The sequence below is a fragment of the Ochotona curzoniae genome, unplaced genomic scaffold (assembly GCF_017591425.1).
Source record: "Ochotona curzoniae isolate NIBS_2020 unplaced genomic scaffold, NIBS_Ocur_1.0 contig_3622, whole genome shotgun sequence".
NCBI classification, from domain to species: domain Eukaryota; kingdom Metazoa; phylum Chordata; class Mammalia; order Lagomorpha; family Ochotonidae; genus Ochotona; species Ochotona curzoniae.
Genome location: NW_024465926.1, coordinates 1,674,290 through 1,691,620, shown reverse-complemented (window position 1 = coordinate 1,691,620; position 17,331 = coordinate 1,674,290). Strand labels below are relative to the sequence as shown.

The 17,331-nt window shown below is 60.5% G+C and overlaps 2 protein-coding genes across 3 annotated transcripts in view; one reads left to right on the top strand and one right to left on the bottom strand.

The window, feature by feature from the left end:
* Window positions 1-13,024, bottom strand: part of EMC8 (ER membrane protein complex subunit 8) — a 44,558-nt gene extending 31,534 nt beyond the window's left edge. Inside the window, exons 1-5 of one of the 2 annotated variants that reach the window (XM_040982276.1) lie at window positions 12,695-13,024; window positions 6,667-6,743; window positions 4,469-4,538; window positions 3,717-3,811; window positions 2,797-3,341 (exon numbers count right to left, since the gene is read on the bottom strand). In XM_040982276.1, coding sequence (XP_040838210.1) covers window positions 3,182-3,341; window positions 3,717-3,811; window positions 4,469-4,538; window positions 6,667-6,743; window positions 12,695-12,925 — 633 coding nt within the window. In that variant the 5' untranslated portion in view covers window positions 12,926-13,024 and the 3' untranslated portion in view covers window positions 2,797-3,181. Of the gene's footprint in view, window positions 1-2,796; window positions 3,342-3,716; window positions 3,812-4,468; window positions 4,539-6,666; window positions 6,744-12,677 lie in introns of those variants that run through there. The other variant, XM_040982277.1, reaches the window with a different exon arrangement.
* A 283-nt stretch (window positions 13,025-13,307) lies between these two features.
* LOC121157858 lies at window positions 13,308-16,747 on the top strand. Its single transcript, XM_040982268.1, has 5 exons — window positions 13,308-13,328; window positions 14,192-14,265; window positions 15,071-15,238; window positions 15,455-15,586; window positions 16,504-16,747. The coding sequence occupies exons 2-5, from the start codon at window positions 14,193-14,195 to the stop codon at window positions 16,638-16,640; spliced, it is 510 nt and encodes a 169-aa protein (XP_040838202.1). The 5' UTR covers window positions 13,308-13,328; window position 14,192; the 3' UTR covers window positions 16,641-16,747.
* The last annotated feature ends 584 nt before the right edge of the window (window positions 16,748-17,331 follow it).

Genomic DNA, 17,331 nt, shown 5'->3' with positions numbered 1-17,331 from the left:
CTTGCCATGCTAGGACACCCTGGCTGCTTTCCATCTTCGTGAAAGGGGGCAAGGGAATGGAGACACGGAGCGACTGTCGTGCCGAGCTGACGCTGCTGTGGGTGGTGACGAGCCTGGGCATTGGGTCTGCAGGAGGAAGAGGAGGAAGAGGAGGAGGAGGAGGACTCCCTGGAAGGTCCTCGGCTACTCACCGTTCCCAGGGAACCATCCTCTACTGCGACCGCTTGCACAGGCTGGGCCCTGCTTCCCCCACCTGTAAAACACAAATACCTCTGGGTGGATGGGGAGGCGAAGGCCAGAAGTCGGGTACAGGAATAAGCTGCTGTTATTTCTTGGGGTAAATGATTTTCACTTAATCAATACTTATTTAGCGTCGACGAGAACCAAGCTCCTCCGGGGTCAGTCTGGTCAACAGAAGGAGCAGTTAAGATTAACCACCGTCTCCAACGAAGCCTGAGTCGTGGCACACGCTCTTCCCTTTGGTCTTTAGGACACCCTGGCCAGGAGGCGTCAGTCACAGAACTACTGAGTGGCCGGCCAGCTGGGCCCAAGGCAGCAAGGGTCCGGGGTGGAGTGCTCCGGCCCCCTCAGGCTCCCACGCTGTCTGCCAGGGCTGTGTGCCCCGAGCCAGCTCAGCAGGGGGAAGGAGGCAGTGCCAGAGCAAGAGCAGGATGCTTTGTGAGGTCGGACGGCTCTCCCCGGGGAGGAGGTGAACGCAGACCGGGGAACCCCTCGGCTCCTCCGTGCCCAGGAGCCCACTGGCCATCTGCCCCACCACACAACACAAGCCTAGATTCTAATTTTATTATTTTTAAAGATGTATTTATTTGAAAGAGAGAGCCATCGGCTGGTTTGTCTACTTCCTTGACGGCCACAACAGCTGGGGGCTGGACTAGGCCAAAATCAGAAGCCAGGAGCTTCTTCCAGGCGTCCCCCGTGGCTGCAGGGCCTAAACATTCGGTCATCTGTTGCTCTTTCCAGGCGTGTTAGCAGTGAGCTGGATGGGAAGCAAACCACCAGGACACGAACTGATGCCCGTACGGGATGCTGGCACTGCAAGCAGTGCTTAGTGCTATGCCGCAACCTTGGCTCCTCGGTAAATGTTTATTAAACAATAATGGGCCTGGTGCAGTGGCCTAGTGGCTAGAGTCCTCACCTTGCATGTGTTGGGGTCCCATATGGACGCCAGCATTCCTGCTTCCTATCCACCTCCCTGCCTGTGGCCTGGGAGGATGGCCAAAGCCGAAAGCCTTGGGACCCTACACCTGTGTGAGAGACCCAGAAGAGGCTCCTGGCTCCTGGCTTTGGATTGGCTCAGCTCCAGCCATTGTGGTCACTTGGGGAGTGAATCATCGGATGGAAAGTCTTCCTCTCTGTATATCTGTCTTTCCAATAAAAATAATTAAATCTTTTACATTAAAAAAAAATGGAGGAAGTCTACCTTGCCCAGACTTCTAAGTTGCTCTCTATTTGAAAGCAGCCTGATTGCGTTAGAAATGGCTCCGTCAGCTCTCCCTGGATAAGCACCCTGCTTCCTGCTGTTTAGGCAGTGACTGCCCAACTTCCCGTGTTCAGCATCCTTAGCTTCTAAAGAAACCGTGATCAGGAACGGAAATGACATTCGAAAACTTGTGCCACTCACCTTTCAGAGGACAGACTCCACTGGGATGCCCTCTAGCTGGCTCCCACGGCCACTCCAGATGCAAGAGCTGCCCATGAGGACATCCTGAGGGACAGCTTTCTCCACGTCCAAAACTGCTTCATGAGGCTCTTCTAGGCGTTTCTGCAGACGGGCAGTGCAGGGATAGTTGAGGGAACGGCATGGTCCTTGAAGGGGAAAAGCAAAAGCAAGCTTGTCCTCAGGTGCAGCTGGACACCCGGGGCCTCGATTCTGCAGAGCCCTGGCCTTCAGAGCAGGGACATGCCGCTGCGAGCCAGCCGGCACACAGTGCTGGGCTTCTGGCTTCTTCTGCAGTGCTGGAGGGAGGGCCGAGCAAAGCACTGTGAGCAGAAGCAGAAGAGGCACAGGGTGGCGCTTCCAGTTGGCCGTGCGCAGCCCGAGCCCCTTCTGGAGGAGACAACGCCCGCAGGCGCAGGGCTGGGACACCCCACAAGCTGCTCTGTCCCCAGGTGCAACACACCAGGTTAGAGTTAAGAAGTGCTTGAAGAATGCAAGAGCAGGTTCTGGCGGACCCAATACTGTACTTTTCTTGTGACATGTGGACAAATTCCTGCTTTTTAAAACGCTCTATCCTAAAGTCTTGCAATAGGTCACACCGATTGCTACACATCCCCTTGCAAGTACTGCAGAAGGCACTGTCTCTGAACTGCGTACAAAACAAACCCCGTAAAAAGAATGAAGTGCAACGGTGCAATTGAGTTTCCCTGTCGGCTTGAGGCACACAGACCGCACGCTGCTCTGCGTCCGGCAGTGTGTGTACTCCGGAACCCTCCGGAGACGCAGGCAGGCCTGTGCTAGGACCTGCGCAGCCCTTCTGGATTCTGCAGGCAGGCCAGCTTTCTGGCGGACCCTGAGGCGTGGCACTGGGAGCACTGGCGATGATGGTCTTTGTCTTAACAGTAAGGGTTGCCAAGGCAACAGCGGAGGTCTTGGCGGCTATGGGGGTCACACTGGGGGCAGAGGTGCCATCCACAGCCCCAGCTTTTCAGGTTGCTGCAACCTGCACCACCAGCCCCGCAGGGCAGGGCTTGGCCCGGCGCCGGTGTGCCCGCCCCCATCCCCTGACGTCTACATGACACTAACTCCACCAGGAATAAAACTCACACACACGCACGTTGGAGTATAAGATGTGGCTTTTTTTCAAAAGGTAGTTCATAAGCATTAAAAAGTATTCTCTCCAGATTATAAAAGGTTAGTTAAAACTGTTTAATAGGAAGAGTGTTGGGCAAGCAGAAAGAGCTTTCACGTGGAGGATTATAGCAACATCTGACTAGGGATGGTCAGACCGGATGTCAGGCAATCCTCTAGGTTCTCATTAAAAAGATGACTGATGGGCACATGCCATCTCGAGGCACATGCTGCTCCTAAGAAGCACAGCTCTCCTCCCAGCAACCAGAGCCTCTGTTTACGCACACAAACAGGCTTCCTGCTGCGCCCGGCAGGCTCGGGGACGTTCCTGCTGCGCCCGGCGAGCGCCCGGCAGTCCTGGCGCTGGCCTGCCTAGCACAGGTGCAGCACGGCTTTGTTGATCTCCGGGTTCGTCCAGTCGTTCCGGATGTCATCCAGGTGGTTGTCGAAGTCCACGAGCGTTTCGTAGGAGCGGCTGTCCAGCAGCGACGCCGAGATCCTCTGCGCCTCCGGCCAGTCTTCACAGTAGTCACTGCAGGTCAGACACGGGAGGTCAGCCGCGTCCAGCACCGCGGGACTAGAGCAGGGGGGCGGCGGGGCTTGAGGGCAGGAACCCTCCTAAAGACCGACGTGGCAATCAAGGCAGTGCTGCCCTTCGGGGAAGCGTGGAGCAGCTAAGGGCGGACAGCCGGGGCTTTCTGGGGGAGCGAAACAAACTAGTGCCCCCCCCCGTCCCCTCGCAGTCGGGGACACGCACGGTGCGGAGCCTCTCAAGAACATCCAATGAAACCCCGACAGGGCGGCTCCTGGGGGTCTCACTCACTGGTGGGGGTCACTCACTGGAGGGTCTCACTCACGGGGGGGTCACTCACTGGTGGGGGTCACTCACTGGTGGGGGAGCACTCACTGGTGGGGGTCTCTGCAGCGCCATCGGCTTTCATGGTGCTCGTACACGTGGATGGTGGGTGCTACACAGTCCATGGTAAACTTGGTGTTGTCCACCTGGGCAGGGGAAGACGTGGAAGGGAGAGCTGGGAAAGGCCACGCGTGGCTCCTGTCCGGCTCTCCCGGGAGTCCCACCACCTTTCTGGGCAATCAGACAGGGCAGCCCGCTGGGAGGGCTCAGCCTGTGGGTGCAGGGCCAATGTGGGTGCTGAGGCACCAGGCTAGGGATGCAGCCCGCCGAGTGCCCCAGGGGCTGTGCTGGCTCCTGACTGTGGGGCCCGCCCCGGGCCATCTGGGAAGTGTTAGAAACGAGACTGCTGGGCTTCGGTCAGCTCTGGGCAAGGCCTGAGAACCGGCCTTTACACAGTTAATTAGGGTAAAAAGGTTCAAGGGCTACAGGAAAGTGGGTAAGACTAGTATTTTGTCCATATTGTTTCCTTCATGTTTGAAGGGGGGTATTAAGGGAGAAGGCCCACCAAATTTCCCACGCTCCCCAGGTCCCGGATGTAGGGTATGCTCTGAGGTTCTTGCTCAAGTAGAACCAGCATTTCTAATCAGTTCCCAGTGCTCGGCTGCTGGGGAGCAGTGACGTTTAATGCCCACCCCTGCAGGACACTCTTGGGCTGCGGCCACGGCCCGAGAGCCACAGTCCACCGTGGGGAGCATGGCACCGGTGACTGGTCTCCTGCTGGCGAGCACCAACAGGCAACTTACCATGATGAGAGCTGTGTCGCTGAAGCCCTCTGCGATCCTGGAGGCCACCTTCTCCGCGACCTGGTTCGGACTGCCAGAAGAACCAGTCAGTCCTGTTGCACCCAGTCAACGTCACTCAACGTCACTCAATGCTGCCTCCGTCAGGAACAGCCAGACTACCAAGCACCAGAGCCAGACAGACTGACAGAGTCGAGGGGGTGCCTGTACTGCCAGGGTGCCCACCCTGCTGAGGGTCACCGGAGCCTGGGCTCAGCCTCCTGGACCACCTTCTGCAGCCCCATGCTGGCAAAGGACTCGGCTGCAGGTCCCAGGAGCCTCACAGCTGCTGCTGGCACCTCCACACGCCCACGCAGCAGGCCCCCACAACAGAGGCCCCACCCCTGGGCTTTCTCAGGAAAGGCAGGCTCCCCTCCTGTGGCCCTGCAACACCCTCCATCACATTCTGAGTTCAAGGAGAGAACAGCACTAACTCACTTTCCAACATCCTGCCCACCCTACCTGTCGGGCTCTGGCTCCTGCTCTGTGGGCTGTCCAGGGGTCTACTAAGACCCCCACACCCCCACATGCCTCCCCACGGGGGCCGCTGCTCTCCCAGGTGCAAGTCACTTAGGACCTACCAGGCCACAAACCCTGCACATGACAGGGTTAACTCAGTGCTATTTCCAGAGCAAGAGCACATTTTCAGTTAGACCAGGAGAAGAGGAGCTGGTTTTCCAGATCTTAAACAGAAAACCCAGCTCCTCTCCATTTCCAAGCTGGGGACCTCTGGGAAGTTCCTGTCTGGGAGAACGTCCTCACCTGTGAGCCCACCGTTAGAGGACCCGAGAGCCTGAGGCCAGCGCTGGCCTATGTCCTTCCTGGACATGACACAGGGCCTGCAGCAGGTGGACTCAAGCCTCGCTGGGCACACTTCTCACCCCTCACCAGCTAACTCAGCCCCCTCTCCAGACCTGCACTGGGGTACACCTGGGTGGGTGCAGGGTCTCCTGAGGGCAAAGGGTGAAGACAGGAGGGAAACCCCAGGAGGCAGCACGAGCCACAGGAGTGGAGTGAGGCAGCTGCAGGCGAGCAGGCTGAGGTCAGAGACAGGAGGCCACGGGCGTGGACTTAGGAGCGGGTGAAGGAGTCGGTGCACTCCTGGCCACGTCCTCTCCCTGCTGCAGCAGCGTGGGGAAGCCGCCTGCCACGGCTCTGTGTGGGGACAGCCGTCGGGGCACACGCACAATTGCCACTTCCCCCTTTCCATGCTGGCACACCCCCTCTTCCCGCCACATGCACATCCGTGTCTACCAACCAGGGTCTCTCTGGCCTGGTCTCCCCCTGTGCCCACCCTCAAGAACCCTGAGGCTCCTGGGTCATGGCGCTGGTGCGAGTCCTCCCTGCCACAGCTCATGGTGCGGCCCCTCCAGCTGCTCCAGCTGCTCCAGCCTCACATTCAGCTCAGGCAAGGGGCAGTGAGGCCGAGACTGCTTGCTTTGCTGAGTGCACAGGCAGCCCGTGGAACAGCACCCACTGCTCAGGCTCTCCCTGGAACAACGACCAGGGTGCAGATGGTCCCACGGCGTCCCCTTGCTTGGGGTGGCCACCTGAGTCACCAGCACACAGTGTAGATGACCCCAAGCACGCGAGGCCCCGGGAGGTGAGGCTACTTAACGACACACGAAGTCCCACCCGTGGGCTCAGCAGGAGCAAGGCAGCCGGGAAAGCCACAGAGCTGGACGTCCGGGGCCTCCACTTTGCCCACGAGTGAGAACCACGTTGGGGAACTGTCTGGATAAGGAACCGGGGCCAGCGTAACAGCAGCAGATACCGTGTCTGCCCACCGTGCCAGCTCCAACAGCCCCAAGCCCATTTTGGTTCTTCCAGGGCAGTGGCACGCCTTCCTGACGCTCGACCCCCGCCATGGCTCGCTACGCCGCACGGGACAGCGCTGGAGGCCCCAGCAGCCACATTCCCTGTGTGAATCCCCTCCAAGCAAAATACAGAAGGCACAAAACAGAGTCCCAAAGTTACACGAACGTTTAGTGTGTGTGGTGTGGAAGCCACACCAGAGTTCCTCTGGCCACTATAAACAAGCACAGAACGTGGGGAGCAGTGTGCACCCACACTGCGCATCCGGAGCCTGCAAAGGCTCACAAAGCACCCCCAACAGAGATGGGTCCTGAGCCCCCACCCCAAGGGCTTGACCATTACCGTACCTGGCATCTTTGACTCGCTCATTAGCTTGATAGTAACCCGCGATCACATAGCTATTGTCTTTGCACCACGAATCAATCTGAAACGAGAGCAGAGACGGAGACAGGACGGTCGATTTCCCCCCGAGCACAAGATGAGGTGCTGGGCAAGCAGGATCCCACCCTCCGTCCTTCCCAGCAGGCTGAGAGCGAGGCAGCCCCCGCACAGGACCTGCCCCAGCAGAGGGACTGTGGGCGCCGACACGGCCGCAGCGGGGGGCTGGACACAGGAACCCTGCCGTCCCAGCTCTGCGGGAGGCCCCACTGACCACAGGGAGGATGAGGATGGGCACGCTGCATCCCCACGGGAGCCTGGTGGTGACCTCAGCGTTCTCTGTGCGTTTGACAAAACCACTCTTCTTGTTAGAGCTTCCTGCAGGGCCAGCACCATTATTAAACACAGTAAAAGCCCGTCTATTTGGTCATAATGAAATCTTAATAGCTGTAACATGCTATTTTTAATCTGAAGAGGGAAAAATTGATGCCTCAGGTTTTTTCCCTCCCTCTCTCTTTTTTTCCCTTCTGTGAATCAACTGCTTAAAAATATGTGTATTTTATAATACAACCCTCATGCTCTTTTCCCTGAATTCTGGTCAGGCCTGTGTTGGTCTCCTTTGTGACTAAAAACAGACTTTACCAGACAGTCCCACGCCAAGGGTCCCTGGCTCGCACAGGATCAGCACATTTCTGGCCTGGGCTCCTGGCACCACGGGACATTCTGGCCATCTCCCCAAACCTTAAGGGTTTTGTCCTCCAATAATTACAACAGCGCCATCACTGTCACTTGTCGCAAATCACTGCACATGCCTTTCACATTCCAGGATCTTTCATATTTATTTACTTTTCTTGGAAATGTGTACCAGATTTACAGTATCTGTCTGCTGATTCACTCCCCTAATGGCTGCACTTGCTGGAGCTGAGCTGATCTGAAGCCAGGAGCCAGGGGTTTCTTCCGGGTCTCCCACATGGTTGCAAAGTCCCAGGACTTTGGGCCGTCCTCCACTGCTTTCCCAGGCAGCAGGCAGGGAGCTGGATGGGAAGTGGAGCAGCTGAAACATGAACTGGTGCCCATATGGGATGCGGCTGAGTGCAAGGTGAGGATTTTAGCCATGAGCCCTTGCACTAGGCCTGCAGGCTGTCTTTAGCTTCTCACGACCCGTGTGACAAGGCTCATCTTAAACTTTCCAGGTCAGAAGTCTTAAACGCGTCAGCACGGCCGTGCTCCTTCCGGAAGTGCTGGGGAAATCTGTCGGAAGCCGCCGACATTCCTGCAGAGTCCAGCGTGGAGTAGGCATAGAAAAGAAACGGACCACTACAGTTTCAGGACCATAAGGACAGTGTGAGAAAGCTGTGCTCTTCACAAAGGCTGGCACTGACTCATCACACCTGTCAAGCGAGCATTCCTAAGGATAGTTCTGCCAGTCATTTCCCCTCGAGGCAGGATATCAGCCGTTCTCAATAACGGCACACATCAACTAGTAACACATTCCTACTGCAATCCTCATTCTACAGCTCCGTCTTGAATCAGTTAAGGAGGACGTGCATCACAGGAGGAGGGACCTAAAGATCAAGGAAAGAGGGAAAGAACAGATTCCCACTACACCTGGACTTGACACCCTTGATTAGCATATGGTCAGTGGGGGCAGCGGAGACGGCATGAATAGTAAAGGGCAGCATCAACTTCCAAGCTCACATTGATAGTAAAGGCCAACTCGGCAGTGGCAGACAATTCCTGATCAGATTACAGAAATCCCAGTGAGGTTGTCTGGTGTCCAAGCAGAGGTGGAACTGCCTTCAGGTGGATGCAGAGCCATCCGCCGGCCTTGCCGTGCGGCGGGAGAGTCCTCGCAGCCCTGCCTGCAGCGGGACCGTTCTCGTCACACCTCCGTGTCCTCCACACCCACTGCACGGACCCCAGCAACATTCCTTGGCTGTCAGCCACTCTGACCACCTGCCACCTGCACTCTGCTGACTGCCACCTGCTTAAGTTCTTCAAAGGGCCTCGTGACTCCCCTGTGCAGATGTGGAAAGCTCAAGATAATCCTAACTTAAAATTCATCTGCAAATAGCCCCCTTCAAAATGCTTCATTTCCTACTACCTGGAAGGCCTGGTGAGAACAAGTGAGCGAGCGAGAGACCGCTCATCTGCTGGTCCAGTCCCGTCATCCCCAATGGCCAGCTCTGGGCCAGGGCGAAGCCAGCCAGTCCTTTTAGGCTGCACATGTGGGTGACCTGAGCCAGACAGGAAGCAGAGCAGCTGGGCTCTAGTCTGTGACATGGACGGCCCACTGTGCAGCAACGCCTGCCCTTGCAAAGTCCCCTCTGAGAAGTCAGGCCTGAGGAGGGGAACGCAGGCACGGCTGGGTGGGCATGCTCTGGGTGCTGATTGGACACAGGTCAGCATGCCGCGACAATGTTGATGAGCCCCAACAGAGCAGTGTCTGACACTGTCAACTCTGGCTTAGAACCAAGGTCTGGGCTGACCCTGGCAAGCACACGGCACTGCCCCTGAAGCTGCCCTCGGAGCACTGCCCACGACAAACCTAACGCAGACCTGGGCTGGCGGAGCGAGCAAGAGCTGGCACGAAACAGAAAAACAATGTCATGACCTGGAACTTCTGGAATTCCTTGAAAAGGCTTGTAGAGCAAGCCAGTCTGCAAAAGCTCTGGAATCTTTCAAATGATCCCAAAAACCACCACCATGAGCAGTGTGCAAGGACAGATAGCACTGTGTTGGCCGCAGGAGGGACAGACACCACAGAGGGGAACACATTCTCGCTGGGTCATGATGTAACAGGTCTGGTGCCAGTCTGAGTCCCAGCTTCTTCACTTCTGATCCAGTTCCATGCTAATGTGCCTGGGAAAGCAGTAGCGGCTGGGACCCTGAGCCAACCTGGAGATGCAAAAACCTCCCAGCTCCTGGCCCAGCTCTGGCTGTCACGGCCCTTTGGGGAGTCAACCAGCAGATGGAAGATCTCTCTGTCTTATGATAGCCCAACTTCTAGCATGCACCCTGTGAAAAATCAACACAAAGATCAAGTTGAAAACAGAACTGTGAGCCCTGTTGCCAGTTTGCTGTAACACCCTGAATGCCGCGCATTCTGCCCTGTTCAGTCTCCTCAGAGCAGGACACGGACCGGTCAGCAGGAGCCCGTCACTTCTCCCCAGCGCTCCTTCCGGCTCGTCTGACCGCAGGCGTGTGGCACACTGTGAAAGGCGCCGAGGCCCTCCGAGTCACGGCACAAGCACCTTCTCTCGGCCAGCTCGCCAGTGCTGTACTGTCTCAGGGACCGGAAGGCAGGAAGGGGCCTCGCAGAGCGGCCCTCCTCCCAAACCTACCCCACTCCCCAAGCTCCCCTGCTTGTGCCCCGTCCACGGGCATGACAGCCCTCAAGTCAGGCCATCTGCAAGCACCCGCTCAGAATGCGGCCTGCTGTGGATCTGCGGGGTTTGGAGTGCTGAATCCAGTTGCTTCACAGCACGGACGCTGCCCACCCGGAGCCGCAGTCACACAAGAGCTCAGAGGGAGAACCCAGGACAGCTGCAGGCTCGCCCACACGGGCACACGGGTGCTTTGCCAAGGAGCAAAGGGCACGAGGGAACAGGGCTTGAGGGAGGGCGGCGGCAGAGGACCCGGGGCACGCCAGGGACAGGGAGCAGCCCGAGGGGAGACCAGGACAGATGGGGCTTAGAGAAGCAGCAGCGCCATGCTAATTTCCCTGCTGATGTTCCATGGGGCTTTGCCATTAGAAATAATTCCTTTGCTACTTACGTCACAGGGTTATCAGGATAAATAAGATAATAGGCATAAGTAGTTAAGAAAAACCCTCCAGAGACGCATGGATTTTTTAAAAATGGAAAATTATAATGAAGCCTCGCTCCCGCCGGCTCCCGTGGGGCGCTCTGGCAGACTGCGGATCAGGCAGTGTCCCTGAGGGCCGCGGGAACAGGGCCTGGGTGCAGACGCGAGGCTGGAACTGCCCTTCCTCCAGCTGCCTGCAGAGAAGCTGGGGCTGGCTTCAGGCTCTCGCCACCAAGTTGACACAGAAATATCACACACAGGAGAGGCTTAGTGGTAACGTAACAAGATGGACTCAGGCTGTGAATTTCCCTCAAAATCACTTCACCTGCACCAGACTGGAATATCTCCTTTTGAAGACAGATCTGTCTGTAAGATGGAGCTATGGACAGACAGAGCCCTCCCATCGGCCTCAGCGGGGCAGGGCTGAAGCCGGGAGCCAAGGAAGCGGGCACAGCTCGGCAAGGCCACGCGTGACTGTCAGAGCTGAGCCTCTGCCAGCATTGCCCGCATCCCACATGGGCACCAACTCCACTCCCAACCCAGCTCCCTGCTAATGAGCGGCCTTGGCCCTGCACCCACAGACTCACAGGCAGCTCCTGGCTGTGGACCAGCACAGCTCCGGCCACTAAGGCCATTTGGGGAGTGGGTCGAGCTGAACCATCTCCCTGTCTCTCCTCTCTGAAATTGTGACTTTCAAGTTAAACAAACAAATCTACAAGAACAAACAAGGAAAAAAAAAAAAAGCAAGGAAACAAGGTTAGGACCAGGCTGCAGGAGTCCCGCTGGGGGCTTGCCTGGGGCGGGGGCGGGAGGCAGTGGCATGCTGCGTGCCTGGCGCCAGGGAGGCCTCTGGCACTGGCTCCCCGGGTGAGCGCCTTGGGACGCCGCCCTGTGCCCGGGGAGCATGCATCCACAGCGAGTCCAGGGTGTTTACGGCTGGCGTGCTCCGTCCTCCCGGGCCTGCACTCACGAGACCGGGACGACTCTGAGCAAGACGACACAGCCTCACACAAGGGCTCGGCTGGCTTCCCTGCCCTTCACACCCCAGGAGCCGATGTAGCTGTGTGTGTAGCTCCTGGCTCCTGGCTCCTGGCTCCGGATCAGCTCAGCTCCAGCCGTTGCAGTCACCTGGGGAGGGGACCAGATGTTTCTGTCTCCCCTCTCTCTGTAAATCTGGCTTTCCACGGAAAATAATTAAAAAGAAAAGACATAAAACGACAAGCTAGTGATCTCTGACACTCCTAAGGTGCCGCATCATTTTGGAGCAGCTCTCAGAGCCACAGGACCGAAGGGGGAATTTTTTTAAAATTTATTTTTGTTGGAAAGGTAGATTTACAGAGAAGAGACACAGACATGGAGATCCTCCATCTGCTGGTTCATTCCCCGTATCAGCTCATAACAGCTGGAGCTGAACTGACCCGAAGCCAGGAGCCTCTTCCGGGTCTCCCACGCGGGTGCAGGATCCCAAGGCTCTGGGCCGTCCTCCCCTGCTGTCCCAGGCCACAGGCAGGGAGCTGGATGGGAAGTGGGGTGCCGGGCAAGGCACTGGCGGCCACCTGGGATGCTGGCGCCGTGGGCGGAAGCCTAGCCTGTTCACGGCTTTGGCTCCCCTAGCATGGTTGAGGCAGTTCTGGTCACCCTGCTGTCCTCGCTGTCCACACTTCTCCTTTGCGCAGTGACCCCCGGCTCCTGCTCTCCTGGCTCTGAGTCACCGGCCCACATGCCTTTACGCTTCAGGCCCATCTCTCAACACCAGGATTTCCTCATCTGCTCACCTCGGATATCCACGACCCCTTCCCCGCTTCCCAAACCTGTTTCTCAGGGAATGGCGCCAGGAGCCGGACGCAGGGGGCAGGTGCACGGGGCGGAGCTGGGCCTCCACTCTCCCGGCCCCCTTCTGCCAGGCCCCTTCTGCCAGGCCCTCTGCCCCCTTGCCACCCTGGATGCCCCGGGACCTCCCCTGGTTGCTGTGCGTCCTGCTGCAGCTCCCGGCCCCCCGCCTGCCATCAGGGACCCGAGCCGGGCAGGCCTGGCCTGGCCCGCAGCCCGCGCCGGGGTGTCTCGCACAGGCGCTCCTGGGTCCCGGGACGGCGGGGAGCGCACGGGCGCCAGCTCCCTGCTAGCAGGACCTTTGCCCCCGCGCTCAGCGCCGTGCCCGGGAAGCCTGCAGCAGGCCCGGCCGAGCCTTACCAGGGTGAGGGCCACCTCCAGCATCGGGGCGAGGGCCAGCGTGCCGTGGAACAGGGGGATGCAGTCCACGAAGAGGGTGTGGTGGGCGCCCGCGCCGCCCGGAGGCAGGTGCTCCTTGCGCGGCTTCTGCTTCTCGGCCACCAGCAGCCCGTTGACGGCGCAGTGCGGGTACTTGGCGCCGTGCAGCAGCATCTTGCAGTAGGCCTGGGTGGTCAGCTTCACGCCGGGCATGCTGAGCCCGGGCCCCGCAGGCCGAGGCCTGGGTCCGCGCGGCGCCTCAGCCGAGGAGCGGACGGCGGGCGCAGCCCCTGCCGGGCCCGGCCGCCCACAGCCCCGCCGCGGCCTCGCCTCGCCCGCTCCGCCTCGGCCCGGTCCACTCGCGCTGGCCGCCCGGCGCCCGGTTGCCGCAAAGCGGCGCGGCCGGCGTTTTGCGACGCGGGCGGCGGCGCATGCGCCCTTGGCCTCCGCGGGGCGTGGGCGGGGCCTCGGCGATCCCGTGGTGCTCCGCGGCGGGGCTCGCTCTCTTCCGGCCGCGGCGCTCGGGCACTGGGGGCGCTCGGGCACTGGGGGCACTCGGGCACTCGGGCACTCGGGCACTGGCGGCGCGGAGGGCGGTCGCGGGTCGGGGCGGCAGGTGAGGCGGCCGGCCGGGCGGGGTGTCCGGGCCGCGCTCGGGGGGCCGCGGGGCGTGCGCTCGGCCCGGGGCACGGTGCCCGCTGCATGGCGGCCGGGCCCGGGGCGGCGGGGACATTGAGGCCGGGCGCGCGGCACCGGGGGCGGCGGCGGCTTCCGTGTGGGTCCCCGGAGCGCCCGGCCCCGCTTCCCGGAGCTCCCCCGCCGCCTCCCCGCGCCTGCGGCCCGGCCCCGCGCTCTGACCTTGGCGCGTCCGCTGGCCCGGGCGCCGGCTGCAGGGGCCGTGCAGGCCCGGACGGGCCATCCTGCAGGGCGTGGGTCGCGGGTGGACGGGCCATCCTGCAGGGCGTGGGTCGCGGGTGGCGGGTGGACGGGTCATCCTGCAGGGCCTGGGTCGCGGGTGGATGGGTCATCCTGCAGGGCCTGGGTCGCGGGTGGATGGGTCATCCTGCAGGGCCTGGGTCGCGGGTGGATGGGTCATCCTGCAGGGCGTGGGTCGCGGTGGCCGTGCCATCCTGCGGGGGCTGTCCCCGGCTGCCCGGTGCACTGCGGGTGTCCAGTGCCCGCGAACCGCCCCGCTGCCCCGCAGAAGGCAGACCGCTTTCTCAGTCACCTTGAGATGTCCTTTTCTTCCATTTTTTAAAGAAAGGCCATTTTTTACCTTCCTCCTGAAATGTGCCCCGTCAAAACCTACGGAAACCCGGAAATAAAGCCTTATTTGAGGCTCTTCGGTGGCTTTGTCCAGGGAAGAGGGGAGAGGGGACTGGCATTTGCTTTCAGAGTTATCTGCGGGCACACACGCAAGCCGCCCCCGGAGCAGGTGCTAGGTTCCCAGTGCCCAGGACGGTGCCCGTTTTCTTTCAGAATGTTGGCCTCCAGGGTGCTGGGCCTCATCGGCAGGCGTGCGGTTTCCACCTCGGTGCGTCTGCGTGCTCACGGTGAGTGACAGCTGCTTGAGTGTTGTTCCAGAAGTTGGGAAGGCAGCTTCACAGGCGAGGGGCCAGGGGAAGCAGGTTTCCGGCCGTTGGTTCACACCGCAGTGGCTGTGTGGGCCAGAGTCAGTGCCCTGCAGGCTGCCACCTGCGCCTAGGCGCCCAAGCGCCTGAGCCGTTGTCAGCTGCCCTCCCAGGCCACCGCAGGGAGCTGGGTCGTAGTGGAGCGGCCAGGACTGGAGCCAGTGCCATCACACAAGGCTGCCACCTGGAGACTGGGCACCTTGATGCCCCCTGGCCGTGTGCCTGAGGCGCTCATGGCAGCAGGCGCTGTCTGGAACCTTCTGTGGCTCCCCCACGGCCTTGTCTCCCCTCGCTCACACTGCCTTCTGCGCTGTGCCCTGTCCTCTTCCTCCCCGACTTGGCCTTTCTGCCCCGTGACCGGCCCTGGTGGTCTGCTTGTTCTGTCCTGTGGGCTGTGTGCCTTCTGAGGCGAGGGCCAGGCTGTCCCCTCCGAGACCAGCCATGCTGTCTCACGCTGTACCTGTCACACTGTGCCCGGCCCCCGCGCTGGACACAGCCATGCTTGCAGGAGCTCTCGGTGCTCACGGTTCTGGCTGCGCTGACCTGAAGTCTGTGCGTGAGACTGGCTGGGTAGAGGCCGTGGTGGCCTGCCAGGCGGGGGCGGACGCCCCGATGGTGTCCCTTGAGGCGCCGTGGGCCCACCAGGTCTGCTGGCCCAGGGTGCCCGAGCGGAGCTTCAGGGGCTCGTTTCAGTTTTCAGAAGTGCCATCCTGTGCGTCACTTTCAGGGAGCGTTGTGAAGAGTGAGGATTATGCCCTGCCAAACTACGTGGACCGGCGGGACTACCCGTTGCCTGACGTGGCGCACGTGAAGCAGCTGTCGGCCGGCCAGAAGGCCCTGAAGGAGAAGGAGAAGGCCTCCTGGAGCAGCCTCACCAGGGACGAGAAGGTCGAACGTGAGTGTCGGCGGGCCGTGCCGCGAGCCCTGCGTGTGAGTGACCGGGCTGTGCCGCGAGCCCTGCGTGTGAGTGTCGGCGAGCCCTGCGTGTGAGTGACGGCGGCCGTCCCCGCTGGCCGTGGCAGGTCACCGCGGCTGCCTGCCGTGCGCGGGGCCTCCCCTGGCACTCCCCTGGCACTCCCCTGGGAGCACTGGGCTGTGTTTCCGTCCGCAGTGTATCGCATCCAGTTCAACGAGAGCTTCGCTGAGATGAACAGAGGCACCAACGAGTGGAAGACCGTCGTGGGCGCGGCCTTGTTCTTCGTCGGCTTCACTGCCCTCATCCTCATCTGGGAGAAGCACTATGGTGAGCCTGTCAGTGGGCTCGCCTGGCCCGGTGTGGCCAGGGAGGCTGCAGCCTTGGGCGCCCCGTCGTGCACTGGGGGCATTTCCAGAGAGGGGGAGCTGCTTCCAGGGCCTCAGGAAACATGATGTTAGCTCAAGTTGTGGGAGAGAAGCCGATAGGGCAGAGCTTTCTACAGCACGTGTTTAGCAGCTTTATCTGCCCACCCGTTCACAAAACCAGAAGGGGCCTGCCGGCTGAACTCTGTCAGCAGTTGGGGGCTGCACCCCAGCAGCCGGCAGGGCACCTGTGGGCCCCATTGGGATTGGCCACTCATCCCGCTGTGGTCCCTCGGCGTTCCTTGTGGACAGACGGCAGGTGGTTCAGTTAGCAGGGCTCCTCTACCTTGTAGGCTCTGCGGGACTGTGAGTGTTGCCATCTGCAGTTCCTGGAGAGCTGGGGCTGCCTCTGGCTCACCTAGCTGCTTTTTACCAACAAGGGACTATTTTAAAAGTTAAGAAGTGTCTGTGCCTAGAGACGGGAGCTGTGTGGAGGCCGACAGGTAGACGCTGTGCTGGCCTCGTCCCACAGCGCTGGGGGGGCCCAACGCTGTGCTGGCCTCATCCCACAGTGAGGGCCCGACGCTGTGCTGGCTTCATCCCACAGCGCTGGGAGGGAGTGCCCGACGCTGTGCTGGCCTCATCCCACAGTGCTGGGGGGGGTTCCCGACGCTGTGCTGGCCTCGCCCCGCAGCGCTGGGAGGGCCCGATGCTGTGCTGGCCTCATCCCACAGTGAGGGCCCGATGCTGTGCTGGCCTCGTCCCGCAGTGCTGGGGGCGGGGTGCCCGACGCTGTGCTGGCCCCCTCCCTCTGGGAGGGCCCGGACAGCCGTGGCCGCAGAGACCGCTGCTGGAGACATGCTTTGTGGAATTGCTTTGCAGTGTACGGCCCCATCCCGCACACCTTTGACAAGGATTGGGTGGCCATGCAGACCAAGAGGATGCTGGACATGAAGGTGGGCCCCATCCACGGCTTCGCTGCCAAGTGGGACTATGACAAGAACGAGTGGAAGAAGTAGGAGCCGCCGGGAGCCGGGCCCCGCTGTGTCCGTCAGCTGTGCGCTGACCTACTGGAAACCCTTCTGTCCGACAGTACCAGTCGTAATAAATGACAGATTTACACGGAGTCCCTCGTGGTCCGTCTCTGAGAACCGAGAGTAGGCTCCTCGCCAGTGTGCCCAGGAAGTGCATCCTGGCGATCACCAGGTGGCTTGTGCCTTGTAAGGAGGTGATGGAGTTGTGCTAGGATAGGCATCGGCCCGGGGTGGAACTGCTGGCGGGCACGCTTGTACCGCACAGCGGGGCCGTGTCGGTGCCTGGACAGGCCCTGCAAGGAGCTGGGTTTCTGCCATCCCCATGGGAGGTCTGGATTTTCTGGTTCCCGGCTGGCATTTGTTGGCATTTGGGTAGTGGGCCAGTTGACAGAACCTCGTCTCCTACACAGTCCTGTGCCATGGGACGTTCTGGGTTTTAAACAAGTAAAGTCACAGTAGTTTGCGTGAGCCGCTTTTCTGAGTCTTGCTCCTGGAAGCGGTCAGTCTCAGCAGGGCCACTGGCAGCATGAGGAGCTGTCAGGGCGGGAGCGACGTCCCAGCCCTGACATGCTCTCCACTCCCATTCCCGTTCCCTGTGCACCCTTGACTGGCCTCCCTGGAGCCCCTGCCTGAGGATGCAGCAAGCCCAGGAAGGGCGCTGGAGCAGGGGATGGCT